At 47.6% G+C, this 26646-nt stretch overlaps 1 protein-coding gene across 4 annotated transcripts; it reads right to left on the minus strand.

The window, feature by feature from the left end:
* Positions 1–326: 326 nt before the first annotated feature.
* Positions 327–26617, minus strand: NUSAP1 (nucleolar and spindle associated protein 1). Of its 4 annotated transcripts, none has more exons than XM_058666054.1 (11): positions 26292–26617; positions 20344–20412; positions 18013–18150; positions 16670–16832; positions 12145–12240; positions 9255–9364; positions 7630–7814; positions 6497–6654; positions 4420–4536; positions 1818–1926; positions 327–536 (listed from the first exon to the last, which is right to left on the minus strand). In XM_058666054.1, exons 1-11 carry the CDS (start codon positions 26382–26384, stop codon positions 449–451), a joined length of 1326 nt encoding a protein of 441 aa, XP_058522037.1. In that variant the 5' UTR covers positions 26385–26617; the 3' UTR covers positions 327–448. The 4 variants fall into 4 exon arrangements, with proteins under 4 accessions (XP_058522037.1, XP_058522036.1, XP_058522038.1 ...); XM_058666053.1 differs by having other exon boundaries at positions 7630–7817; XM_058666055.1 differs by lacking the exon at positions 26292–26617 and adding an exon at positions 25399–25494 and having other exon boundaries at positions 7630–7817.
* Between the last annotated feature and the right edge of the window lie 29 nt (positions 26618–26646).

The raw sequence follows: 26646 nt of genomic DNA on the forward strand, positions 1-26646 counted from the left end.
CCCAAGCCTCTGGTCCACAAAGATGACTAGAGGAGGAAGACCACAGGAGAAAGAGGCGGCCTTTCCACCCCAGCTCCCCAGCCAGCTGCTTTTGTCTGCTCCCATTGCACTGGAGCTCATGCTACCACTAGCCTCCCTCAGCTAGTGTGTTAGGAAGCTGCAGTGTGTTAGTATGCAGACAAGCAGACAGAATGTCCCATAAACAATCTAAGACTCTCTGGGATAGGCTCTATTAGAAAACTGAGTGGCCCCGGAGTTTGGCTAAAAACCACTGCCAAACCTGAGATTTAAGGTAGGACATCTTTTTCAGAGATGCAACACACAAATTCCTGGACACTACAGAGATTGTTGAGGGATGTTTTGAGTTAGAAAACAGTACAGAAATATTTACAAAAGAAAACAAATGCAAAATAAGGAATATTTACAGGATATGCAAAAATTATTAATCTTAAGCCACGCTGAGGCCCCGTCGTGCTTCCAAAACCTTCGCTTTCTTCTCCTTCCGTTCCAGTTCATGTTTCTGCCGGTGTTCTTCCCTAAGGCAGACAGGACACACGTGAACCTGCATGAGGGTTCCCCAACACACATTTCCATACTCGACACCGCATGCTGGGTCAGACACTTCTAGGGGTTCTAACTCTGTTACCCTTTGGGCTACAAAGGGCTAGCAGTAGGTGCTTTCATTGGACATTAACTCAGCTTTCTAAGTACATGCATTGAACTGGCACCAGAGGCATACTGGTTATTGAATTCAAGTCATGTACTTCAAAAATGTTGTTTTAATTTTGAATCTCTGCTGTTGGAAGTCAAGTCAAAGGTAAGTGCAAAATCAAGTAGTCCAGAGAAACAGCTAGAAGTAGAATAATTCCCCAGGGGAAAAAAATCTCAGGATCATGTTAACTTGTCTTACAAGCAAGTACTGTTTAAAGGCCTTGGTGGCAGTGGGACACAGGCAAGAGGCAAGCCTGTTTGAAGAGAGGAGGCTCCTTGCAGGGTGTCTGAACTCATCCATGACTAACTGCAGCCCAGAATGAGTTCTGGCTTTACTCAGTGTGGATGCTGAAGGACAAGCCTGGGTTTCTAATCTGAGGGCGGCCTTCATGTCCCCTAAACCTTCCTTCCTTAGGACTTGACAACTACCTGCAGTCAGAGTCCCTGGGCACTTGAGTGCAGTGTCTGGAGGGACTTTGTGATGCAGAAGCTGAGCTGGGTTGGATCTTGTGAATTACAGCAGCACCTTGGAAACTCTGCTGCTGCTTGGGCCTTACCCAAACCTGATTAGTAGTAGTCCACTGCACTGGAGCCTGGGCGGTAGTTAGTAAGTTCCATAAGTGATTTCAGGCTATAGTTTGTTCCCCATGGTTCAAATGCTGGAAGCTAATGTTGACAGTGTACTGAGAAGTGGTGGAACCTTAAAAGGGCAGGACCAGCTAGAGAAAATTAGGCGACAGGGGCCTTACCATCTTGTGGGAACGGGGTAGCTGTAGCAGGACAGGACTGGTCATCTCAGCTGTGGCACACTATAAAGGACGGTCACCCATCTGCACTCAAAAGTGTTCCCACCCTGTGAGGTCATCTATGGCATGGCCCATCATGAGACTCTCGCCAAAGGTCACCTCATCTCGGGTTCCAGAACCATGAATAAAAGGAAACCACCTTTATTTTTAAAGTACATAATTCTGGGTATTTTGTCACACAAGTATGCTGACATAAACCTCTTTCCCCTTCTGCTGCTGTGACTTGCCATTGCAGGGATGTTGATTTTGTGCAGTCTTTAAAAATAAGAAGAATGGTAGAAGTGTATAACTGGGACTCACCTGGTCTGAAGATGTGGTTGTTTATAAGTTTTCTTGTGGAAGCTAACTCTGTTTCCACATTCACTCAGAGATTTATTTTCTTTAGCTTGGCCCCATGGTTTCAGCTTCCCTAATTTAAGACAGAGACAACAATTTTATGGATTCTTTTATTTACAATTCCCGCTTTATTTTCTTCAACTGTGGCTGCCTGTTAACATTTATACTTTACTTTTGTGGGTTTCAGTCTTCTGCAAAGTAATTTAACTTCATGTTCCACAAACGTTGTCCTCTTTGATTGTTGGAAAAATCACAGGAAAGAAAACTGACAGCACAGATAGCATGCTTAAGGTAATTTTTCATTTGTGTCATTACTGTTACTTTTTAAATGTACTTGGCAGTGGGCTAATGGGAATATTTTGTTGGCATCAGAACTGGGACCAGATTTAACCATGTATTTTTGGAGTTTACCCAAAAGATTTGATACTAGTTTGTCAAAGAGATGTCTGTGTTCACTGTCAATATTCACAAAAGCTAAGACAGGGAATCAGCCTAAGTGTCCACCAATGGCTGAACAGATAGAGTGTGGGACACTTAGATTTACACAATGGAACACTATGCACCCTTCAAAAGGAAGGAAATCCTGTCATTTGCAACAGCATGGATGCAATTAGAGAACACTGTGTTAGGCAAAATAGTCAGGAATGGAACATATACTGCATTCTTCTCATGTAGCTAACAAGCAAAATAATGGCGTGCACAGAAGCAGAGGACTTACAGTCACTGTATCATTCAGGTCTTTTAAAAACCTCGTGAGCTAGTTGTAGCTTGCATAAAACAGAAGGAACCAAGTGGAGTGTTTAGGATACGTAAGAAATAGAAGCACAGAGGGAGCTCAAATCAAGGTTTTCTAGTGACAGTGGCAGTCAGTGGTGGTCAGAGTTGTGCTTGTATTAGATGCTTTGGGAGCACCTGGAAGGAGATGCAGATGACATCACAATGTACCAACAGTCACAATTCCCTGCTTTGGGGTTTCCTCACAGCAGCAGACTCTAGTAACGTGACATCTGGTGGTTACAAAGATGCCATGAAGTGTCAAAGAAAGCAAGGAGTGAAGGGTGGGGGTGGGGAGGGGAGCCAAGGCCTGAGATGGACACAGTTGAGGGGACAACCCATAAGAAGCAGAGTGCCAGCTCCATGTGGTCTGTGGGAAGAGTCCTGTGGGTTGAAGAGAAGGAGAGCCAGTTCAAAGACTGTAATTGAGAATAAACTCAGAGGAGCACACACACCATTGTGGCAGGAGTGTAGTCAGGGCGGAAGCAATGGTGAAATAAAGGAATCTTGGAAAATTGTGAGCAAGACAGTGGCAAGCTCTGCCTTGTGGAGCAGAGCAGGAAGCAAGCATATTGGCGACCCAGAAGAGGAGGCTGCAGTGGAGGAGTGAGAAGGATCACAGTAGAGGCCCATGAGCAAGGGGAGCTGGGGAGGCAGCATCACACTGAGGGCTGTGTCTCACCCTGGATAGTTGGGTAGCTGGGCAGCCCTGGCCACAGATGAGCCTATGTGCAGGACTCCCTTCTAAACCACAGTGTAGCTGAATCTTTAAATAAGATTTGTTAAGAGAAAAATACAATGGGGAAAGACTGTAAATTTGTTTTTCCAATAAAATAAATCTTTATTTACAGTGGGAAAAGACAGAAAGATTTTGCATCCACTGGTTCATTCCCAAATGGCTGCAACAGGCAAAGCTGAGCCAGTCAAGAGAGCCAGGAGCTTCTTCCAGGTCTCCCACACGGATGCAGGATCCCAAAGCTTTGGGCCGTCCTCAACTGCTTTCCCAGACCACAGGCAGGGAGCTGGATGGGAAGTGGGGCCGCTGGGATTAGAACCGGCACCCATATGGGATCCCGGCATGTTCAAGGCGAGGACTTTAAACAGTGTGTAACTGCACTACTCCCTCCCCCCTTTTTTAAAGATTTATTTATTTTTATTGGAAAGGCAGATATACAGAGAGGAGGAGAGACAGTAAGAAAAATAAGTAAAGCTTTAAGAAAATATTTATTTATTTAAAAGGCCAGAGAGAAAGGTAGGAGAGGGAAGGGGACGTGGAGAGAGGGAGCTCATCTACCTTGCTGGTTCGCTTCTCAAGGCTACATCAGCCATGACTGGGGTAGGCCTGAGGCCAGGAGCCTGTTATTCCATCTGGGTCTTCCTCATGGGTGGCAGGGACCCAAGTCCATAAGCCATCATCGGCTGCTTCCCGAAGCACACATCAGCAGAAAGCTGGATTGGAAGTGGAGTAGCCAATATTCCAAACCAGGTACTAATTCTTTGAAGACCCCTCATATGCATGGATTTCAAGTTTTTGCTAAAATAAACATTGCTTTTAAAATAAATGTTGAAGTAGCTTCTCATTGGTTAGGAATTAAACCTTTCAAATGTGAGGGATTTGTTATTTGTTTCATGTATGCTCTGAAATCCTGCAGCAGAGGAAGCAAAGGCAGAGAAAGGCTCCTGGGTAAGTGCAGCCTCCACGGCGTTTCTGATGTTCCACACTTCAGGCACAGAGCTCTTTAATCCTAAATTGTTTAGTTTACCAGCCATCCCTCTACATGCCTCCACATACCTTTGTGCGGCTCATAATTGAGAGGTCGAGATAGACTTGCTTTGAGATCAAACACAGGTTTCTTATTGGAGATTGGAGTCTGCATTGCCATAGTTGTCGACTTGAGTGGGGTAATAACTGAAAAACAAAACCAGTAAGAGAAGATGAGAAAAAAATGGAACTCCCCAAATACTAGGTATGGCATTTCCTTGGATCAGCCAGGAGTCTGGAATCCTGTGTGAAGACATAGCGGTCTCTGTGATGCCTGATGACAGATGCAAAGATTGGCAGCTCTGGTTGCTTGTTTGGAAGGGCTGTTCACATCTAAAGATGGCAGATTCTGTGCTATAATCAGGAGGTGCAGCTGGGCAGCATGTCTCTGGCACACCTTGTAAGCCTTTCCCCTCACAGCAGGAGCCAGGCAGCTGCACTGAGGGCACTGGCAGATGTTAATGCTGTTGTTAGCTGCAATCTAGGATCTCTTGGTCAAACAGAAAAACGCAAGCCCTGGTTGTTGACACTGCCCCTGGTCAGTGTGATGGGCTGGCAGGAGTGGGACAATGAGGCTGTCATACACTGCTCCAGGGAGCAGGTCCAGGTCAGCCAGCACAGTGAAGCACCAGCTGTCCTGCTCTTGTGTGAAGAGAGCCTGGCACCTGTGCAGTAGATGTGTTCTCAAGTTTTCCTGGTCATACCACACAGTCATAAAGGCTGCTAACAGCAACACATCCTGAGCACTATAACGGCTACGTAACTGGAAATGAAGCCATACCACTGAAAGGTACGGTGGACAGGACTCAGCGGTTTGGACGACTGATGTGTGCTCAGCACATCACAGGGAAAAAATCATGTTCCCATTATAATCAATCTACAAAAGCTGTCCTAGACCAACCGAGGACAGCCATGATTCCTCTGGTGAGACAGCTAAAACATGGCTTATATGTAGTTTTGGCTTCTTGCTCCTCCCACGAATGTCTGTGAGCCTTCCTCATGGGAAAGTAGCAACTGCTGCTCAGTGGCTCCTGCGTCTTCGTAAAAGTAAACAACAACAACAACAACAACAAAAACAAGTTATGCAGCCACAGATTTGGTTAGCCCCGACTCTGTAGGATGGCTTAGAGGAGCCTGTTTCCACCTCTGGAGTCAGTCTTGCAGTTGAGCAGCGTCACTGCTCAGTTCTGGGGGCTGAAAGCAGAGGAATTCCTGCAACCAAACCTCCACACTGCCCACTAGCATTGAGGGTGGGTCCCCTCTGGTCTGAAGCTCCGGGATTCCTACAGTCTTGGGCAAGCCAACAATCCCTCCTAGGTCATCAAAGCTCTGACACCAGACATGTTCCATGGAATGCTGCTTTTAAGGGGAGCTTCAATCCCACTGGCCACAGCACCGGATCAATTTCCACTGGCACCACTGCAGGGTTGTTTTCTACATACCCTGGATGCTGAAAGTGGTGGGCAGGTAGGTAGTCCGTGGCTTCTGTCACATGCTCAGATTTGTCATGAGTGTGGCATCTGGGATCCCATGGGACTGCTTTGCAGGGAGGGTGCCCCCGCTGCATGCTGTGCACAGGTCAGATTCGTGGGGCATTCTGTTTTCTGCTTGGGTCTTTGGCATTTCTTTCTCCAGTGTAAAATGAAAACAGTGAAAAAGCTTTGTGCTTTTGACTTAATAGATATGGACAGGCTTTAAAGAAACTCATTACATATTTTGGGGAAGTTACGTGCCTAAAAGATGAAGCAGGAGGGGGCCCGGCGGCGTGGCCTAGCGGCTAAGGTCCTCACCTTGAACTCATCGGGATCCCATATGGGCGCCGGTTCTAATCCCAGCAGCTCCACTTCCCATCCAGCTCCCTGCTTGTGGCCTGGGAAAGCAGTCGAAGATAGCCCAATGCTTTAGGATCCTGAACCCATGTGGGAGACCCGGAAGAGGTTCCTGGTTCCCGGCTTTGGATCGGTGCGCATCAGCCGTTGCGGTCACTTGGGGAGTGAAACATTGGACGGAAGATTTTCCTCTCTGTCTCTCCTCCTCTGTGTATATCTGACTTTATAATAAAATAAATAAATCATTAAAAAAAAAAGAAGCAGAAGGTTTTCCTTACCAGCAACAGAAGTCCTCTTGGTGGTCTTTAACTTGGGTGTTCCGAGCACAGCCTGGCTTTTTGGGGTGTTCCCAAACGTGGTCACATGGGGAGACTTTCTGGCAGGAGTCTTGGTCAGTGAACGCTTATGCTCATTATCTTTAGTAGCTGCTGAAAACCTGAATAGCATGGTGGCATGTAAGACATGAGTGACTGCCAAGTTCAACACATGTCAGACTTGTATATGAAGCCTGGCTGTGGTTGCCCAGCAGCAAAGCGGAGTCAGTAGACACTTGCCAGAGACTGGCTCTCTTGCACAAGAGACCCACCCACCTGTTCTTAAAGGCACAGGCTAAAGCCAATCAACTTCAGCCGTCAACTTCTGTTCTTCCTAAAACATGTTTGCATTTTCTCCCCTCCCTGCCTTGCCAGTGACATTGCCAAAAGCCAAAGGGTCCTCCTGCATACAGGCCTCAAATTCATAAAACAATTCAAGCAGCTCTCTTCCCACTGGTGATAGCGACTCTCAGAGAACTGTCACACCATGTGAACAAACCATATTATGTCATCTTGGCAAAGGATCATTCCAGAGATTTATAACTGTAGATAAGTCTGTTCTGTACTCAGGGAAAACTCAAAAGGGTTCATTGATGTGTATAAACACACATAAGGCTGCTGGTAGTACAGGTTAATGGAAAGCAGTTTGGAACCTTAAATATTTCATGGTGGTCTTGAATCAACACCCTCCAAGGACCCAGTGTTGTGGCTCAGTGGGTTGATCTACAGCTTGCAGTGCTAGCACCCACATTATAATACTGGTTCTAGTCCTAGCTACTCCAGTCTCATCCACCTTCCTGGTGGTGTGTCTGGAGAAGCAGTGGAAGATGGTGCGAGTAACTGGGCTCCTGCTATCCATGCAGCCATATAACAAACCAGGATGGAGCTCTTAGTTCCTGATTTCAAACTGGCCTGTTTAGAGCAATTTGGGGAGTGAATCTGTAGATGAGATATTGTGTAAGTGTGTGTATCTCTCATTTAGATTCTTTCAAGCAAGTAAATAAATCATAAAACAAATTTAAACAAATTAATTACAGATTAAACAGTAAAAAGTTTGCTATCTTGTCCTTAATGACATCATGGAGTGGCTTCTTTACCTGACGTTCATTTTAGTTGCTGAGAGAGTGGAGCGCTTGGCAGACCCCTTGAGACATAAGGCACTCTGGCCTGCAGGGCCGTGAGACTGGCCTCTGGAGCGCCGCCGCTGACTGCTGGGGGTACAGGTCACAAGGGCTGTGGCTCGCTGAGGAACTGGAGTCACTGCCCCTCTCTTACTGACGGGCTGCTATAGAAGAAAAAAAGAGCTTTACATAGCCTGGCCTTTCCACGACATTGTCTCCCTGACACTGCCAGGAGATCCTGCATTCTCCCGGAACCCCACTTACCTCCCTCCTCATCGCTCTGTCTGGCCTGCTGCACACTTAACCTGCCCCTGTGTTGCTAACAGGATTGTGACATCAACAGTAACCTCCAGTTGTGCTGAATAGTACCTTAAACATCCCACTAACTGCCCAGTGCCCAGGCATTTGCTGACCAGAGGAGGTAGTAAAACAGTCCCACTTAGCCAGAAGGGAAGAACTATTCTGGAAATCGAGTACGTTCATGAACACAGTATGCAGATTACTAAATACAGAGCTGGGGTAGAATGTGGAATCTAGCACGTGGAATCTAAAAATCGTGCTGCCCTCTCTCTGAAAGAATTTGATTTATTTATTATTTTTGTTGGAAAGCCAGATCTACAGAGAGAAGGAGACAGAAAGATCTTCCATCCACTGGTTCACTCCCCAAGTGGCCATAATGGTCAGAGCTGAGCCAATCCAAAGCCAGGAGCCAGGAACTTCCTCCAAATCTCCCACACAGGTGTAGGGTCCCAGGGATTTGGGTCATCTTCCACTACATTCCCAGGGCACAAGCAGGGAGCTGGATGGGAAGTGGAGTACCCAGGATATGAACTGGCAATCATATGGGATCCCAGTGCATGCAAGGCGAGGACTTTAGCCACTAAGCTACTGTGCTGGGCGCAAGCCAAGCCTTTGCAAGCATGTAAAAAAGTAGCTTTTAAAGACAAAACAAAATAGATATTAACAAAAACAAAACTAGTATCACCAAGATAAAATGGAAATGTATCTATAATGTTTAATACCTACTGTTAATTTAATAGGAATGTACTAAAGTTAAGCAATTTTAAAATAAAGATAGATGAAATTCAAATCCATCCCATTGCTCTAATGATAGAGACTGGAAACCATCAAACAAGGTGCTATATAGTATCAGTGTTAACAGCATAGTGTTTAGACCCATCAAGAACAACTGCTTTGGGTCCAGCATTGTGGTATAGCAGGTTGAGCTTCTGTCTGCAGCTGTGGCATCCAATATGGGCACAAGTTTTTTTTAAATTATTTTTTAATAATCTTACTTAGTTGATTAGGGTACAAAGGGTCAGGGCACAAGTTTGAGTTCCAGCTGCTTCACTTCTGATTCAACTTGCTGCTTAGGGCTTGGGGCAGAATGCTCAAGTCCTTGCTCCCCTGCACCTATGTGGGAGACCCAGATCCTGGCCTTGTATCAGTTCAGCTCTAGCTGGTGAAGCCATTTGAGGAGTGAACCATTAGGTGGAAGATTCTCTCTCCTTTCTCCATAACTCCATTTTTTAAGTAAAAATAAAATATTTTTGTTTTTTTGTGAATAAAAAATCTAAAAAAGAAAAATTGTTTCTACATACCTTCAGTTCATTCAATGAATTGTGTTGTTGAAAATGTTTCCTTTTTCTCTCCATGTACTGATCAATAGACTCCATCTCCTTAAAACGAGCCTCATGCAGCTTCTTAAAGTCTAAAATGTGACAGAAAACATGAAAATCACAAAATCCATTTATTTACCTTTTCTGTTAACACTCTTCTTTGCATTGCTGACTCACTGTAATGCCATCTCTGCAGAAACTTGAATGTCAAAACACTATTTTTGGCCCAGCACAATGGCTCAGTGGCTAAATCTTCACCTTGCAAGTGCCAGGATCCTATAGTGTGCTGGTTCATGTTCTAGCTGTTCTACTTCCCATCTGGTTCACTGCTTGTGGCCTGGGAAAGCAATACAGGATGGCCCAGGTGCTTGGGACCCTGCACCTGTGTGCGAGACCTGGAAGAAGCTCCTGACTCCAGATTGGCTCAGCTCTGGCCGTTTCGGCCATTTGAGCAGTGAACCAGCAGATGAAGATCTTTTTCCTTTTCTCCATAACTGATCTACCAGGCTAAATTCATCACCTTGCATGCTTCAGGATCACATATAGGCACTGGTTTGTAACCCAGTGGCCCCACTTCCCATCCAGCTCCCTGCTTGTAGCCTGGGAAAGCAGTCGAGGACGGCCCAAAGCCATGGGACTCTGCACCTGCTCGTGAGACCTGGAAGAGGTTCTGGGTGCCTGGTTTCAGATTGGCTCAACTCTGGCCGTTGTGTCCCCTTGGGGAGTGAATCACCTTATCGAAGATCTTCCTCTTTGTCTCTCCTCCTCTCTATATTTTTGACTTTCCAATAAAAATAATTTTTTTAAAAAAGAAAAAGGCTGATCTACCTTTCCAATAAAAGTTAAAACAACAAACACTTAATTTTGAGTAGTCAAGGGCATCCCCTCATGTGTATTTTGCTAATTTGGTGTCTTGGTCCAGAGATGTTTTTTTCACATTTAGCAATTAGCCAAATGGTCTTTATTTAATCATCATAAATAAAACATTTTCTTTTTTTTTAAGATTCATTTATTTTTATTGAAAAGATCAGATATACAGAGAGGAGGAGAGACAGAGAGGAAGATCTTCTGTCCAAAGATTCACTCCCCAAGCGGCTGCAACAGCTGGAGCTGAGTCAATCTGAAGCCAGGAGCCCGGAGCCTTTTCCAGGTCTCCCATGCAGGTGCAGGGTCCCAAGGCATTGGGCCATGCTCAACTGTTTTCCCAGGCCACAAGCAGGGAGCTGGATGGGAAGTTGGGCCGCTGGGATTAGAACCAGCAACCATATGGGATCCTGGCATGTGCAAGGCGAGGACCTTAACCACTGTGCTATCGCGCTGGGCCCCATAAATAAAATATTTTCTAGTGTCTAAAAAGTTCTGTAACAGATCAGATAGTAAATATTTTAGCCTTTATGGCCACCTTTCTAGTTTCTTGATTCATTATTTAAATTCATTAGAAATGGAAACCCTTTACGGCCAGGCACTGTGGTGTAGCCAATAAGGCTGCTGCTTGCAGCATCAGTATCCCACAAACACACAAGTTGAGTCTTGGCTGCTCCACTTCCCTTCCACATCCTTGACTGTGGCCTAGGAAAGCACTGGAGGGTGACCCAAGTACTTGGGCCCCCACCATCCATTTGTGAGACACAGCTGAAGCTCCCCAGCTTTTGCGTACGACCTGGTGAGTGAGCCTAGAAATGAAAGTCTCTCTCTCTCTCTCTCTCTCTCTCCCTAAGTGCAAAGTCAAATATACAGAGAGTAGGAGAGACAAAGATCTTCCACTTGCTCGTTCACTTCCCAAGTAGCCACAATGGCCAGAGTTGAGGTTTATCTGAAGCCAGCAGCTTCTTCTGGGTTTCTGACAGGGGTTTAGGGTCCTCAACTGCTTTCCCAGGCCACAAACCAGGAGCTGGAAGGGAAGTGGAGCAGCAGAGACATGATCCAGCATCCATGAGATCCCATTGCGTGCAAGGAAAAGCAGTTAGCCAATAGGCTATTGCAACAGGCCTGGAAGATCTTTTAATCCATCTGTCCCTCTTTTTGCAGCCCTGACTTTCAAATAAGTAACTTTTCAAACTGTGGAACCCTTTATAGTTCAAGGAATATAAACTGGCCAAGGTGGTGGTTGGCTGACCCAGATTTTGCTATTCTTAAGTATATCAACCTTTAGAATCTATCATTTGGGGTCCCGCATGATAGCGTAGTGGTTAAAGTCCTCGCCTTGCACGTGCTGGGATCCCATATGGGTGCCGGTTCTAATCCCAGTGGCCCTGTTTCCCATCCCTGCTTCCCATTCCCGGCTTGTGGCCTGGGACAGCAGTCGAGGGTGGCCCAGAGCCTTGGGACCCTGCACCCGCGTGGGAGACCCAGAAGACGCTCCTGGCTTCAGATTGACTCAGCTCCAGCCATTGCTGCCACTTGGGGAGTGAATCACCAGATGGAAGGTCTTCCTCTCTGTCTCTCCTCCTCTTTGTATATGACTTTCCAATAAAAATAAATAAATCTTTAAAAGCAAGCAACATTCGCCATGATGTGTACCCAGCAGTGTTCCCAGAACACAAGGTGGAGAATCAGGAACTCCCTCCCTCCCTCCAAACCAGAGTCCCTGTGATTCAGCAGGAAATCACAAACTGGACCCTGTGCCCAGTGCTTCCCGACAGTCCATTCCTCTGCCACATGCCATCTACTGTGCCAGTCAGCAGCATTCTCAACATATAGACCCACCCGCTAAAAAAGGTAGCACAAGCATTTCCAAGTTATACTGAACAGCTGGGCTTACTGCAGATTCAAGTTGCTCAAGATTCTGACACTAGAAAACACGAGAGCAGAGATCTAAGCCAGCATTCCCAAGTGGGCCAACCAAGACTTCCTGTTTGTGTACAAAACTTACTTGGAGTAGTGACTGCAGCTCTTTTAGTTTTTCCTGGTTTGGAAAACTCTCCGCAGAAGGCCTTTCCTCCAGAAGGCACCTGTGAGTCTTCGTTCCCTAAACCCAAAGACACAAGAACCCAGGTAACCTAATCAAGAACCTAGGCAACCTTCTCTGTGGGGAATGTCTTGAGTGCCAAGAGCATTTTCACAGGGTATGCTCTGCTGACGGGGTGGCAGAGGTGGCCCATGTGGACAGCCCTGCTCCAACCCTGGTGTGGATGCTCCGAGGAGCTACATTGATGCTCTTTGCATCCTTTACCTAAGTATCCCAGAAGCCTAAGAACACATGCTTGCAATGTGTACTGCAGACCTGTCCTCACTATATGATCAACCAATTCCCACACCCCCAGTAACCAAGCAGGGAACTGGATGGGACGAAGAGCAGCTGGGATACAAACTAGTGCCCCTATGGGATCCTGGGCATGCAAGGAGAGGATTTAGCCACTAGGCTACTGCACTGGGTCCTTCCCTTGCTTTTGTCAGGGTGTGCTGTTCCTCTTCTGTGAAGTTACTCTTCTGTGTGTGGTAATGACATATAAATAACTGCAGCTACCCTGTTTCTCGTGGATACATCCTGCAGTGTGGAGCTGCTGTCCCTGCCTCAGCCCCTGCTACGGTCCCTTCAGCTCTATGATGCAGGCTTTCCCTCCTTGACACCCGTACTCATGGTGACTCTACAGAGCAGCAACTGCAAACCTACCAGCATAATTTTCAGCAGTTGAGAAAGGTCAGATCAAGTAGATTTCGAGTATGTTCAAAATGAAAGACTCACCTATATTGCATATTATACAAAGTCAGCCCTTCATGTTTCAAGCCTTTCTATGTGTGTTCTGGATTCCTCCCACTCTAGAAATTCTAGCTGCCTCCATTTCTCTAAATATTACTTTCTTTATAAAACCATCCCCTCAGGCCCAGCTGCTCCACTTCCCATGCAGCTCCTTGATCATGGCCTGGGAAAAACAGTCAAGGATGACACACAGCCGTGGGACTCTGCACCCATGTGGGAGACCTGTAAGAAGCTCCTGGGCTTCTGATTGGCTTCTGATTGTGGCGATTTAGGGAGTGAACCAGCAAATGGAAGATCTTTCTGTAAATTTGCCTTTCTAATAATAAATAAAGCATTAAAAAAAAAAATCAAGGGAAAGTAGTGGGCTTGTACATCACCTGGGACCCCCAGGTACCTGCTGTGGAGAACACAGCATGGCACTACAGGATTCCTCTAGCAAAAAATGCTTAATTAGGGCCCGGCACGGTGGCCTAACAGTTGACATCCTCACCTTGAATGTGCTGGGATCCCATATGGGCTCCGTTTCTTGTCCTGGCAGCCTTGTTTCCCATCCAGCTCCCTGCTTGTGATCTGGGAAAGCAGTCGAGGACAGCCCAAACCTTGGGACCCTGCAACCGTGTGGGAGACCTAGAAGAGGCTCTGGGCTCCTGGCTTCAAACTGGCTCAGGTCCAGCCATTATGGCTGCTTGGGGAGTGAATCACCAGACGGAAGATCTTCCTTTCTGTCTTTCCTCCTCTCTGTATATCTGACTTTCCAATCAAAATAAAATAAATCTTTAATAATAATAATAATAAAAACCTGAAGAACTATTCTAGATTAACATAAAACAAAGTGATTTAAGGGCTTGGCAGCGTGGCCTAGTGGCTAAGGTCCTCTCCTTGATCCCATATGGCCGCTGGTTCTAATCCTGGCAGCTCCACTTCCTCTCTATCTCTCCTCCTGTCAGTGTATCTGACTTTGTAATAAAAATAAAATAAATCTTAAAAAAAAAAAAAAAAACAACAACAAAGTGATTTAAGCCTCTGCTTGCAGTGGCAGCATATCATATGGACACCAGTTCTAGACCTGGCTGCTTCGCTTCCAATCGAGCTTCCTGTTCTTGTCCCTGGGAAAGTAGAAGATGACCCAAGTGTACGGGCCCCTGTACTAGAACAATCTACTGGTTCCTTGCTTTGGTTTGACCCCTGGGGTCATTTGATGAGTAAACTGTGGAGTGGAATATCTGTCTCTCCCTCACAGCCTTTTAAAGAAATAAAATATACCTTACAAAATAAATATAGCTACTTGTTAATGAAGTATATGAAAAGGATAAGACTTTTCATCTTATTTAAGGAGTATTGAGATAAGAGATGAGATCTGTAGACTAGGGCCAGCCTTGTGGCACAGAGAATCAAGTTGCTCTCCGTAATACCAGCCTTGCACAACTGAATCCAGTTTGGATCCAGTTCCCTGCTAATGTGTCTGGGAAACCAGCAGACCACAGCCCAAGTACTTGGGCCCCAAAACTTACATGGGAGCCCTAGATGGAGTTTCAGTCTCCTAGCTTCAGCTTTCCCCAGGGGACTTCTGAGTGCATTTGGAGAGTGAATCAGGATAAAAGAGCTCTTTTAGTCTCTCCTTTTATTGGTCTGCAATTTTGCCTTTCAAACAAATAGTCTTTTTTAAAATTTTTTAATTGGAAAGGCAGAAATACAGAGAAGAGGAGAGACAGAGTGGAAGATCTTCTGTCCAATGATTCACTCCCCAAGTGCCTGCAATGGCCAGAGCTGGGCCAATCCGAAGCCAGGAGACAGGAGCTCTTCCAGGTCTCCCACGCGGGTGCAGGGTCCCAAGGCTTTGGGCCGTCCTCGACTGCTTTCCCAGGCCACAAGCAGGGAGCTAGATGGGAAGTAGAGTCACTGAGATTAAGGCCAGCACCCATATGGGATTATGGTGCATGCAAGGCAAGGACTTTAGCGGCTAGGATACTGTCGCAGGCCCTGCTGCTTCACTTCTGAACCTCCTCATATGTCAGGGAACATAGTGCTTGGTCCCTGCCGCCTGCACAGGAGATGCAGACAAGCATTGGCTTCTGGCTTCAGCCTGGCCATGCCCTGACCATTGAGTGAACTAGTAGATGGAAGACCTGTCAGTAGGCCTTTTAAATAAATAAATTATAAAAAATAAGTTATAGCCCGGCACGGTAGCCTAGTGGCTAAAGTCCTCGCCTTGAACGCGCCGGGATCCCATATGGGCGCCGGTTCTAATCCCGGAAGCTCCACTTCCCATCCAGCTCCCTGCCTGTGGCCTGGGAAAAGCAGGAGAGAACGGCCCCAATGCCTTGGGACCCTGCACCCGCGTGGGAGACCCAGAAGAGGTTCCTGGTTCCCGGCTTCGGGTCGGCGTGCACCGGCCCATTGCGGCTCACTTGGGGAGTGAATCATCAGATGGAAGATCTTTTTCTCTGTCTCTCCTCCTCTCTGTATATCCAGCTTTCCAATAATAATAAAATCTTTAAAAAAAAAAAAAAAGATCCAATATGGGTACTGGTTTGTGCCCCAGTTGCTCCACTTCGCATCCACTACCTTCTTCTGGCCTGGGAAGGCAGTAGAGCATGGCCCAAAGTCTTGGGACCCTCTACCCATAGGAGGACCCAGAAGAAGCTGTGGGCTCCTGGCTTCAGATTGGCTCAGCTCCGGCCATTGCGGCCACGTGGGGAATGAACCAGTGGATGGAAGACCTTTCACTCTGTTTCTCCTTCTCTCTGTAAATCTGACTTTGCAATTAAAATAAATAAATAAATATTTTTTTAAAAAGTCATGCTTTAGATATAGGGTTCAAAAAGGTAAACAGCTGTAGATATTCTGGTTTGATGCTACACCCAGCTGTGCCGGGTGACACTGCTTGAAGGTTCCCTGCGATGGTGGAGTGGCTGGCCTTCTGAAAACTGCACTCAGCACCATGGCCTGTCGAGCAAGGAGGAACTGAGCTTTCTGAAGTGCCTGAAGCCCATTTCCAGGTGAGAGAGTTTAGAGAGGAGGTTTTTTGGGCATGTAGAGGGTAAGGAAGATCTGGTGTTTCTCACCATGACAGTGGCTGCCAGCTGGGAAGGCAGGCTTTGTGGCTGCTTGTCACTGCCCTGGTTGAGGCGGCTGATTGGGACTCTCCTCACTGGATAGGGATCCACTCACCCACACCTCCTGGCTTCCATCCTTACTCTCATTTCTGTATGTTTGGTGAAGACACCCTCCTGGCCTGTCCTTGGCCTGAACATTCGCTCTCAGCATGGGACGCAGAAGTGCTCCAGTGTGCTGCTGGGAGCTCACCTCTGGCCTTCTACGTCCCACCCTCCGTGCCAGTGATATGAGCTTGGTCAGAAATAGAGTTGCTACAGGCCTCAAGTTAGGGTGAGGTCACGGGGTGGATACAAACTGCACGTGAGTGGTGTCACAGAGACCAGACCAACTGTGTGTGATGACAGAAGCAGGGACTTGGTGGTGATGCTGCACACTGAGGCAGGCCTGGTGTCAGCTGCCACCAGGATCAGGGAGAAGGGCCAACAGATCCCACTCGGAGCTCCATAGGAGCATGGCTCTGCTAGCACTTTGAGTTTGGACCTGGAACCCCAGAGCCTAAAGAAGTCCATTTCCAGGCATGTGTGCACATGTTTATATGTGAGTGCGTGTGTGTGTATGTACGTGTGAGCTGCTGCCGTACCATTCACGTGGGTGCCTCCTGAGGGAAGAATGCTTTTATCTTCATCTCTGTGCTCGTGGGGCACAGGGAGCCCTTCTGCGGCAGTCCCCAGACTCTGAGCTTCAGGCTCATCTGCATTCTGGTGCTCACTGGGATCACTTGTTGCTCTCTCTGAATGATCGTGCTGGGAATTTTAAAAGAAAACACATTATCATATAAATAAGAAATAACTGCTGCTTTACAAAAATTGGGCAGGGATAGAGAGAAGGACAGAAAGGGAGAGTAAGACTTCAAGTGTCCCCAGAATGGGTACTTGGGAACTGGTAACCCCAGGGATCACTGGAGGGCACAGAGGCAGGGCAAGATCAGCTCCCTCAGAGATGATAAGCCAACAGCAAGCAACGAAGGTGGTGCGCTGACCAAGCTGGAAAATAAGAAGTTAGGGCCAGGCTAGTACCAGATAAGACAGAAGAAAACTGAGAGGTGGTAAATGGCAGTCTCATTGTAGCTGGACACGTGTGCCATGCATGGCTGCTGCGTTTCTGAAACAGCTTCCTGCTAGCTTTCCCTGGGAAAGCAGCAGCAGATGGGCCAAGGATTAGGACTTCTGCGCCCACGTGGGAAACCCGGAGGAAGTTCCTGGCTTTGGACCAGTCCAGCTCTGGCCACTGCAACCATTTGGGAAGAGTTCTCTCTCTGCCTTTCCCTCTCTTCGTAATTCTGCCTTTCAAATAAATAAGTAAATGTTAAAAAAAAATTGTGGATGGGCCTTTGGTACCCTAGTTAAACTGCCATTGGGGATGGCCTGGGTTTGAACCCCAGCTCTGCTTTCCATCCTACCGCTCTGCCTCTGTGCTCCTGGGAGGCAGGGTGCTGACACCAGGTCGCAGGTTCTTGCAATTTCCTATAGGTCTAGAAGGAGTTCCCAACTACTGGCTTTGTCCCGGCCCAGCCTTGACCAAAGCGGACATTTGGGAAACAAACCAGAAGATGGGAGTCTGTCTTTATCTCAAATAAATAAAAAAAAAAAGGAATAAAACTGTTGTGGGCTGAGGAGCTGATTTACATTCCTTTAGCTGAGCACTCAGGAATCAGGCCTACGGCAGTAGCACCTAGCCTTTGCAGACTCATTGGCGTCCTATTGTCCTGTTAATGGGCTTGGGGGAAAGAGGATATAATATGGTAATAAAGAGGCTTGTGGGGAGACGGCTCCCAGCACTTCTAACACCATCATGGTCTCCGTGTGTCGGTGCTTTTCGCTCGGACATTCGCCGTGCCTACTATGCCGGCTCAGCTAGCCGCAACATAAAACCAGTGTTTGGGCACAGGTGGTAACCTCCTAGAGGCCGCACACTGGCACTCACCTGGACCTCGGGGCTCCTGTAGGCTGTCTTGCGCCGTCCCCTCATTTTGGTGATGTGGCTGGACAGCTCCCCAGCTGCTGGCTCCTCAGCTCCAAGCTGGATCTTGTCACGGGTGGTTGTGGACGTCTGGCATTCAGCCTGAAAAGAGATTGCTTACGTACCACATCCTCAGGCACAGAGGTACAAGGCTCAAGTGTCAGCTCTTCAACTGAACGAAAACGGAACCAAGGGGAACGTTTAGAACCCTTGGCACCAAAGGATAGGCCAGGATAATAGCAGCATATTTGCAAAGAAACAATCTCAATCGCCGTCCTTGGTTAATGAACTAGGCTAGAAAAGCACTCCCGGTTATCCAAGTGCAAGGAAACGAGCCAGTTACCCGTGGAGTGCAGTGTTCTTTCACAGCACAATGCTGTAAGCTGGAAGTAATGACAGCTAACATTACCACTTTACTGAGCTGGTTTATCTCAATCTTTGCCGCCAGTGAGGCAAGCACTGGTATTAGCCTATCTCACAGATGGGGAAACTGAAGCTCAGTTTACAAACTCAATCAAAGGGAAAAATAAGAGATTAAGATGAGAATGATACCTGATCACCACAAACAAGTCATGACATGAAGTCAGTGTGGTCGGCTATCAGAACATTCTAAACAGTAAGAAACCATTCTAGGGTGCCAGGGGCACTTCGCTTTAAAAGAGGAAGGCTGGGTTTCTGTTCAATAGGTGATACTAGCACACCAGAATGAAATACAAAAACAATTCAAATACCAAATCAGCAAAGATTCAAATGCGAAGTCAACAATAATAGCACTAGGGCAAAAAAAGTGCTGAGCAAGTCCTTCTTCAGCATGCTGCTTCATCTGGACGTCGTAAAGGAAAGGTTTGGCTTTCCTCTATTTCTACAGGAGAGTTAAATTTTTGAAATAAATTCTTCAGGTGGCTCAAAATCTATTAAAACACTGACAAGGGGCATGGCTGCTTCCCCGCTCAGGGGCTGCAGGTTGGGCTGAAGTGGGCATGCTCACTGTGCGTCTGCTGACTTGCTGATGGGCGGTTCACTCGTGTTTCCTGCTGGGAGTTTTAGTGCCCATTACTGGCTACCAGCGAGTTTGCTTGTGATCCACACTACCAGTCACGTCTCCAGCTTTAACTGTACCGCTACAGCTTGCCCTCCAGTGATAGGCCATCAGCCGGTGAGTCACTGCCGAGGGTAGCATCCGCCCATGGCAGCACTCACCTTTGCTCCCCCGCTGGCCATCCACTCCTGAAGTATCAAATAACACTGTCACCGGGTAGCCTTGGCTGAATCATTTCTGCTCTCACCCACTAGATTTACAAAGTTGAAGAATCAATTAATTGTGGGAAGGCTTTTTTGTCCTTAAAGGTTTCTAATTGTTTTCTGCATTATTTCTTCTTTTAGGGGTGCTTTTTATTTACCTGAAGATGGCCATTAAGTGTCTGGCAGTTAGTGGTTGCCCTTGTGAAGAGCACTGCTGTGTCAGAAGGCCTCAGGCCTGGGAGGACGATGGCATGCTGGCCTGAGGGTGGAGGCCTCCCTTAGCTTCCTCACAGAAACACTGTAAGACTGCAGAGGGTGTAGAGACCTGGAAGGAGGCAGTCAGATCCGCCCCTGAAATGCTAACTCCTGCCGTGGGTGTGGTGAGGCCCAGTTCCCCAAAGGAGTCTCCCAAACACCCACAAGGTAAAATTACTGAGTTGGGAGTCAAATCAGCAGCTTCCAATGAGAGGCTTTCACACTGGCAAAGCACTCCGCAGGTGGAACAAGGCTGGGGTCTGTCCAGAGCTGACAGGGAAGGCAGAGGAGGAGAAACGAGGCCGCCAGAGTTGAAGAACAAGCAGGAAGAAGTCTGCTTTCAGGAACACAAGGTCCATCCTGCTTTCAGCATCTTCCTCCAGTGTCGCTTTCAGCGGTCCACCTGGAATCCCTGCCACCAGTGCGGCTGACGGCAGACAGGTCAGCTGGCGGGCCCTGCCGAGGAGGCCCACAGCACTCACTTCAGCAGGTTGGGCACTTCGCTTGCCAAGTCACTCAGCAATGGCAGCAGCTACTTCACTTGGGTCCTTTCTGACTGCAAATCCTTCCTCCACTCCTATCATAACACTGGACATGGAACACTACGTCTTCACAATCGTTTAACAACATTCCATAGACAGCTAGCTTGCAAGGCAGTTTCACCATTCATAACAAATCGTTGTGGCGGATAACAGATTAGTAAATCAACAGCAGGTCTTAAATCATCACTAAATGTGTGCTGTTTACTAACCAGGATTGTTTGTCAGCTAACAAATAATGAAGAAAAACATTACTCACCTGAGTCTCCTTTTCTTTTTCTGCTTCCTGTTTAAGGTGGGCTTTCAAGGCCTTTAGCAGCTTCTCTGCCTGTAGAAGACCTTATCATTAGAGCCCAAAATCAAATATGCAAGAAAAGACCTGGACCATTCTCTGTTGCTTGCTGCCTGGCCAGGGTGTAGGACCGGAACCCAGACCAAGACCCAGCTGCTCCTTGCCCTCAGCCATCGCACAGTTGAGCAGGGCAGTCAGGACAAAAGAGGCAAGTGCCACACAGTGTGGGACACACATGGGGACACCCAGGCTGTCATGATCCAGCAACCAGCTGCTGAGACACAGATATACTCAGGTGCAGAACCGTAGCATGGGAAGGCAGTGATGGCCTGGCGAAGTAGAGCCGCTGGTGAGACAGGCAATGCTGGGAAGTGACCTGGCCAGGCCCAAGGAACTGTACCCTCAGGACAGAGGACAGCCTCCCAGGCTGGCAGTGGTGAGCAGCTGTGCATTCCTCAGAATGCTCCCCACCCGCCACACACTGTACATCACCCGATGCTAAGGCGGGGGGGATGTGAATGAAGGTGGAAAAGAAGGCTTAGACTAAAGCATCAGAGAAGACTGTGGCCTGCTCAGGAACAGCGCAGAGGCAAGATGGACACATTCAACACCTCGCAAGGAAGTAAAATCAGTATGAATGGAGGAGTCCAAGAACAGGGAGAGCTTCGTGTGCCAAGCTTTCTGGCTTGGTGGTCAGATGGGCCAACAGGGCACCCAGATGGGGGCTACAAAGGGCAAGGTTGGTCTCAGGGAATGCTGGCATGTTGCTGGGGGCAGAGGACTTGTTCCCCCAGGAAATCTCGATCTGTCCTGAGAGCCTACTAACCTGACCACTGGTATTTTCCTATGATTTCAGAGGCCAAGTCTATCGGTGGGCTTTTGTGTTTCCTCTTTCACCAGGCTGTGCAGCTCTGGGTCAGAGCTCCTTTCAATGCCAGGTAGCTGCCAGGCGCTGCTGTGTTTTCAGCCACTTGGGAGGCTGAGAGCGAGAGCTCTTCCATGCACTGGTTTACCCCCTGAACACCTGCAGTCACCAGGGCTGGGCCAGCCTGCAGCCAGGATCCCTCAACTCCATTTAGGAGTTATTTTTCCTTCCTTGCCTCTATCTCTTGATTTCTCTCCATTTTTGCTTTTATTCCCCCCTAAATTTTATTTCTTTCAAGTTTTCTTTCTTTTCCTAGTTATTTTTTCTTTTATACCTCTTTCTAAATTCTTTCATTTTTTGAAAGATTTTATTCATTTGTATTGGAAAGTCAGATTTACAGAAAAGAAGAAACAGAAAAAGGTCTTCTATCTGCTGATTCACCGGAGCTGAGCTGGTCTACAGCCAGAAGCCTCCTCTGGGTCTTCCATGCAGGTACAGGTCCCAAGACTTTGGGCCGGCCTCGATTGTCTTCCCAGACCATAAGCAGGGAGCTGGATGGGAAGCGGGGCTGCCAGGACTAGAACCGGCGCCCATATAAGATCCTGGCATGTGCAAACCGAAACTCCAACTGCTAGGTTACTGTGCTGGGCCCTTCTTTATTTTTTGAGTGGCCAGTGCACTTCTGAAGTGGCAGTTCCTCTCTGTACCACGCCAAGATTTAGTCTCCATCCTGGATTGTAGAGAAAACGATCCAATTGAATTTCCAATTTTGGTGCCTGGTAGATATGCCATTTAAAAGAGATGTTCTGTATTATAAAAATATGGGAAAATCAATCGGGGGGTGGGAGTCTGGTGGGAGGAATCCCATACTCTACGGAACTGTACCAAAAAATTCAAAATTCAAAATAAAAATAGGTGCCTGGTGTGTTAACGTAGTGGTTAAAGTCCTTGTGTTGAATACTCCAGGATCCCATAAGGGTGCCAGTTTTAATCCCTGCAGCCCCACTTCCCATCCAACCCCCTGCTTGCAGCTTGAGAAAGCAATAGAGCAAGCTCAAAGCGTTGGGACCCTGCGCCCGTGTGGGAGACTCAGATGCTCATTGCTCCTGGTTCAGATCAGCTCAGGTGTGGCCTTTGCAGCTGCTTATGGAGTGAATCATGGGACAGAAGATCTTCCTCTCTGTCTTTCTTCCTCTTTGTAGATCTCACTTGCCAATAAAACTAACTAAATAAATCTTTTTTAAAAATAAAAATAAATAAATAAATAAATAAATATATAAAATAAGATGTTCTGGGCCTGGCGGCGTGGCCTAGCGGCTAAAGTCCTTGCCTTGAATGCCCCGGGATCCCATATGCGCACTGGTTCTAACCCCAGCAGCTCCACTTCCCATCCAGCTCCCTGCTTGAGGCCTGGGAAAGCAGTCGAGGACGGCCCAAAGCTTTGGGACCCTGCACCCGCGTGTGGGAGACCCAGAAGAGGTTCCTGGCTCCTGGCACTTTGGATTGGCACAGCACCGGCCATTGCGGCTCACTTGGGGAGTGAATCATCGGATGGAAGATTTTCCTCTCTGTCTCTCCTTCTCTCTGTATATCTGACTTTGTAATAAAATAAATAAATCTTAAAAAAAAAAAATAAGATGTTCTGAATAGCTGGCGCTGAGGCACCGTGAGTATTTGGGTCCCTGCCACCTAGGTGGAAAAACTGTCTGGAATTCCTGGCTTCAGGCTCTGAATTGACTTTGCTCGGCTTGTTGTATGTAAACCCATGGATATAAGACCTCTTTCTCTCCTCTCTGTAAATCTGCCTTTCAGACAAAAAAATTTAAGATTTATTTACTTGAAAGGCAGATTCTACAGAGAGAAGGAGAGATAGAGAAAAGGTTTTCATCCAATGGTTTACTTCCCAGATGACAACAGCCAGCACCCATATGGGATGCCAGAGCCACAGAGCAGGGGATTATCTTACTGAGCAAGCACACTGGTCCCATCAGATAAATGAATCTTTTTTTTTTTTTAAGATTTATTTATTTTATTACAAAGTCAGATATACAGAGAAGGAGAGCCAGAGAGGAAGATCTTCCGTCCGATGATTCACTCCCCAAGTGAGCCGCAATGGCCGGTGCTGTGCCGATTTGAGGCCGGGAACCTGGAACCTCTTCCAGGTCTCCCATGCGGGTGCAGGGTCCCAAAGCTTTGGGCCATCCTCGACTGCTTTCCCAGGCCACAAGCAGGGAGCTGGATGGGAAGTGGAGCTGCCGGGATTAGAACCGGCGACCATATGGGATCCTGGGGTGTTCAAGGTGAGGACTTTAGCTGCTAGGCCACGCCGCCGGGCCCAGATAAATAAGTCTTTTTTTTTTTTTTTTTAAAGATTTATTCATTTTATTACAGCCAGATATACACAGAGGAGGAGAGACAGAGAGGAAGATCTTCCAGCCGATGATTCACTCCCCAAGTGAGCCGCAACGGGCCGATGCGCGCCGATCCGATGCCGGGAACCAGGAACCTCTTCCAGGTCTCCCACGCGGGTGCAGTGTCCCAAAGCATTGGGCCGTCCTCAACTGCTTTCCCAGGCCACAAGCAGGGAGCTGGATGGGAAGTGGAGCTGCCGGGATTAGAACCGGCGCCCATATGGGATCCCGGGGCATTCAAGGCGAGGACTTTAGCTGCTAGACCACGCCGCCGGGCCCAGATAAATAAGTCTTAAGGTAAAGAAAAAAGTAAAAAACAAAAAATCCCACCAGCGGCTGGTGCCTTGGTGTAGCAGGTTACACTGCTGTTTTGGTGTTGGCATTCCATAAGTCCTGTTCGAGTCCCATCTGCTCCATTTAGATCCCGTTTCCTAATACAGCTGCTTTTCTGGGAAAACAGGAGACGATGGCCCAAGTGCTTGAGCCCTTGCACCCACATGGGAGACCCAGAAGCAGCTCTTGGCTCTTGGTTTCTAACCTGCCGAGCTCTAGGAATTAAACCAGTGAATGGAATCTCTGTCTTTCCATCTCTCTGTAAATCTACCTTTAAAATTAAAAAAGATTTATTTATTTATTTATTGGAAAGTCGATTTACAGAGAGAAGGAGAGATAGGGAGAAATATCTTCCATCCAGTAGTTCACTCCTCAAGTCACTGCAATGGCTGGAGATAAGGTGATCTGAAGCCAGGAGCCGTGAGCCTCTTCCAGGTCTCCCACGTGGTACAGGTTCCCAAGGCTTTTGGCCATCTTCGACTGCTTTCCCAGGCTACTAGCACAGAGCTGGAAGGGAAGTGGGGCTGCCAGGATTAGAACTGGTGTCCATACAGAATCCTGGTGCATTCAAGGCAAGGACTTTAGCTGCTAGGTTATCACAGCAGCCCAACAAGTATTTTTGGCTAAGAGTTCTTTTTTTGCTTTTATTTTATTGCTTTTATTGTTGTTTGAAAGACCAGACACTGAGAAAGAGAGACTACACAAAAACAAAGGGATTTTCCGTCTGTAGGTTCATTCTCCAACTGCCTCAATAACTACAGCTGGGCAAGGTCAAAGTCAGGAGCCTGGAATGCAATCCAACCCTGCCACCTGGCTGACAGGAACAGGCATGACTAGGGAACTGGCAAGGTTGGAATCAGGAGTGCTTTGCTGTGGGCTGGTGCCTCTGATGGAGCCAGGAAGAGCCTGATGATCAGCACTGGGACTTGATCAAGCTCCACTTCCTATCCAGCTCTCTGCTTGTGGCCTGGAAAAGCAGCAGAAGACGGCCCAAAGCCATGGGATCCTGCACATGTGAATGGGAGACCCAGAAGCTCCTGGCTCCTGTTTTTGGATTGGCTCAACTCTGGCTGTTGTGGCCATTTGGGGAGTTAAACAGTAGACAAAAGATCTCTCTTTCTGTAAATGTGACTTTCCAATAAATAAGTAAATCTTAAAAAAAAAAAAAGTGACAAGGGGATCTAAAACAAAGCGTCAGAACGACAGAAAAGATGGATTAAGGGACCAGGCATTCAGAAGTGCAGCCTCACACACAGAAGCTCCCAGCCAGACAGCAAACAAACAAAAAAACCCAAGAGGGGCAGCTAAACAGATACTCCTTGGTAACTGAGCCCCAACAGGTGCCTGTTGTTTAAACGCTTTAAAAATTCCTCTTATAATCAATGATGACCTTCATTCTGGGAAATAATCAACCTGCTCACCATATGTATCCCGAGAATATATGTTAGTATTTTGAGAGCAATAAGCCGAATTCACACAACTCCAGGCCAACATAGAATCCCCACATTCTCCTTAACACCTCATGACCACCGCATCTCCGCAGATATCCAAGGTTAAACGTCTTCCTCAAAGTCCTACAGCCTTGAAAGACCTTTGCGGGTTTTTAAGAGGAACATCAGTGATCAGCGAGTGAATCTTCATACTAGAATAAAGGCCGAGTTACAGAAATCTGTGCACCGAGTCCCCTAATAAGGAATATCAAGACACTGCAGCCACTGTGCGTTACTACCAGGAGTTTTTCTAGAAGTCAACCCAATTATTCTTCAGTTGCCTAATCACGAAGCCGATGTAAGTGAAGGCATTCTGGCCTGCGTTTTAGACATTATTAAGAATACTTTTGGTCCCGGCGGCGTGGCCTAGAGGCTAAAGTCCTCGCCTTGAACGCCCCGGGATCCCATGAGGGTGCCGGTTCTAATCCCAGCAGCTCCACTTCCCATCCAGCTCCCTGCTTGTGGCCTGGCAGAGCAGTCGAGGACAGCCCAAAGCTTTGGGACCCTGCGCCCGCGTGGGAGACCTGGAAGAGGTTCCAGGTTCCCAGCTTCGGATCGGCGCGCACCGGCCCGTTGCGGCTCACTTGGGGAGTGAATCATTGGACGGAAGATCTTCCTCTCTGTCTCTCCTCCTCTGTGTATATCTGGCTGTAATAAAATGAATAAATCTTTTTTTTAAAAAAAGAATACTTTCAATAAAAAGCAAACGAAGCCAAAACGACCCGTCTGGATCCGTGACCAGCGCCGCAGGGCGGGACGCCCGCGGTTCCTCCATCCCTCCACCCAGCCCGCCCGCGGCACCCGCCGGGCCCGTACCTTCAGGTTAGCCCGGAGCCCCAGACTCTTGGCTAAACTCTGCAGGTCACTGTACTTGAAGGAGTCTAACTCCTCCGGAGAGGGAACCGTCATCTTCAGCCGTAACCCCAGCGACAAACACAAGAGCGACTTCCACACCAGACGGGCGCCGTTCAAAACTGGCGCTGCGTTAATCGTTGACCAAACAGAAGTTTATATCTAGTTTAAATGATGGACGGTGCACTCCCATAGGTTGAAGCCGTCTCGAAGGCGGGGTTTTTCTGACACTGGCCAATAGAAATGCTGAATGTTATATAGGCAGTCATTCGCTCCACCCCTCGTCGCAGCAAGACCCGACGCCGAGAGGCCCTCGAGG

The sequence above is a fragment of the Ochotona princeps genome, chromosome 6 (genome assembly GCF_030435755.1).
Source record: "Ochotona princeps isolate mOchPri1 chromosome 6, mOchPri1.hap1, whole genome shotgun sequence".
Taxonomy (NCBI): domain Eukaryota; kingdom Metazoa; phylum Chordata; class Mammalia; order Lagomorpha; family Ochotonidae; genus Ochotona; species Ochotona princeps.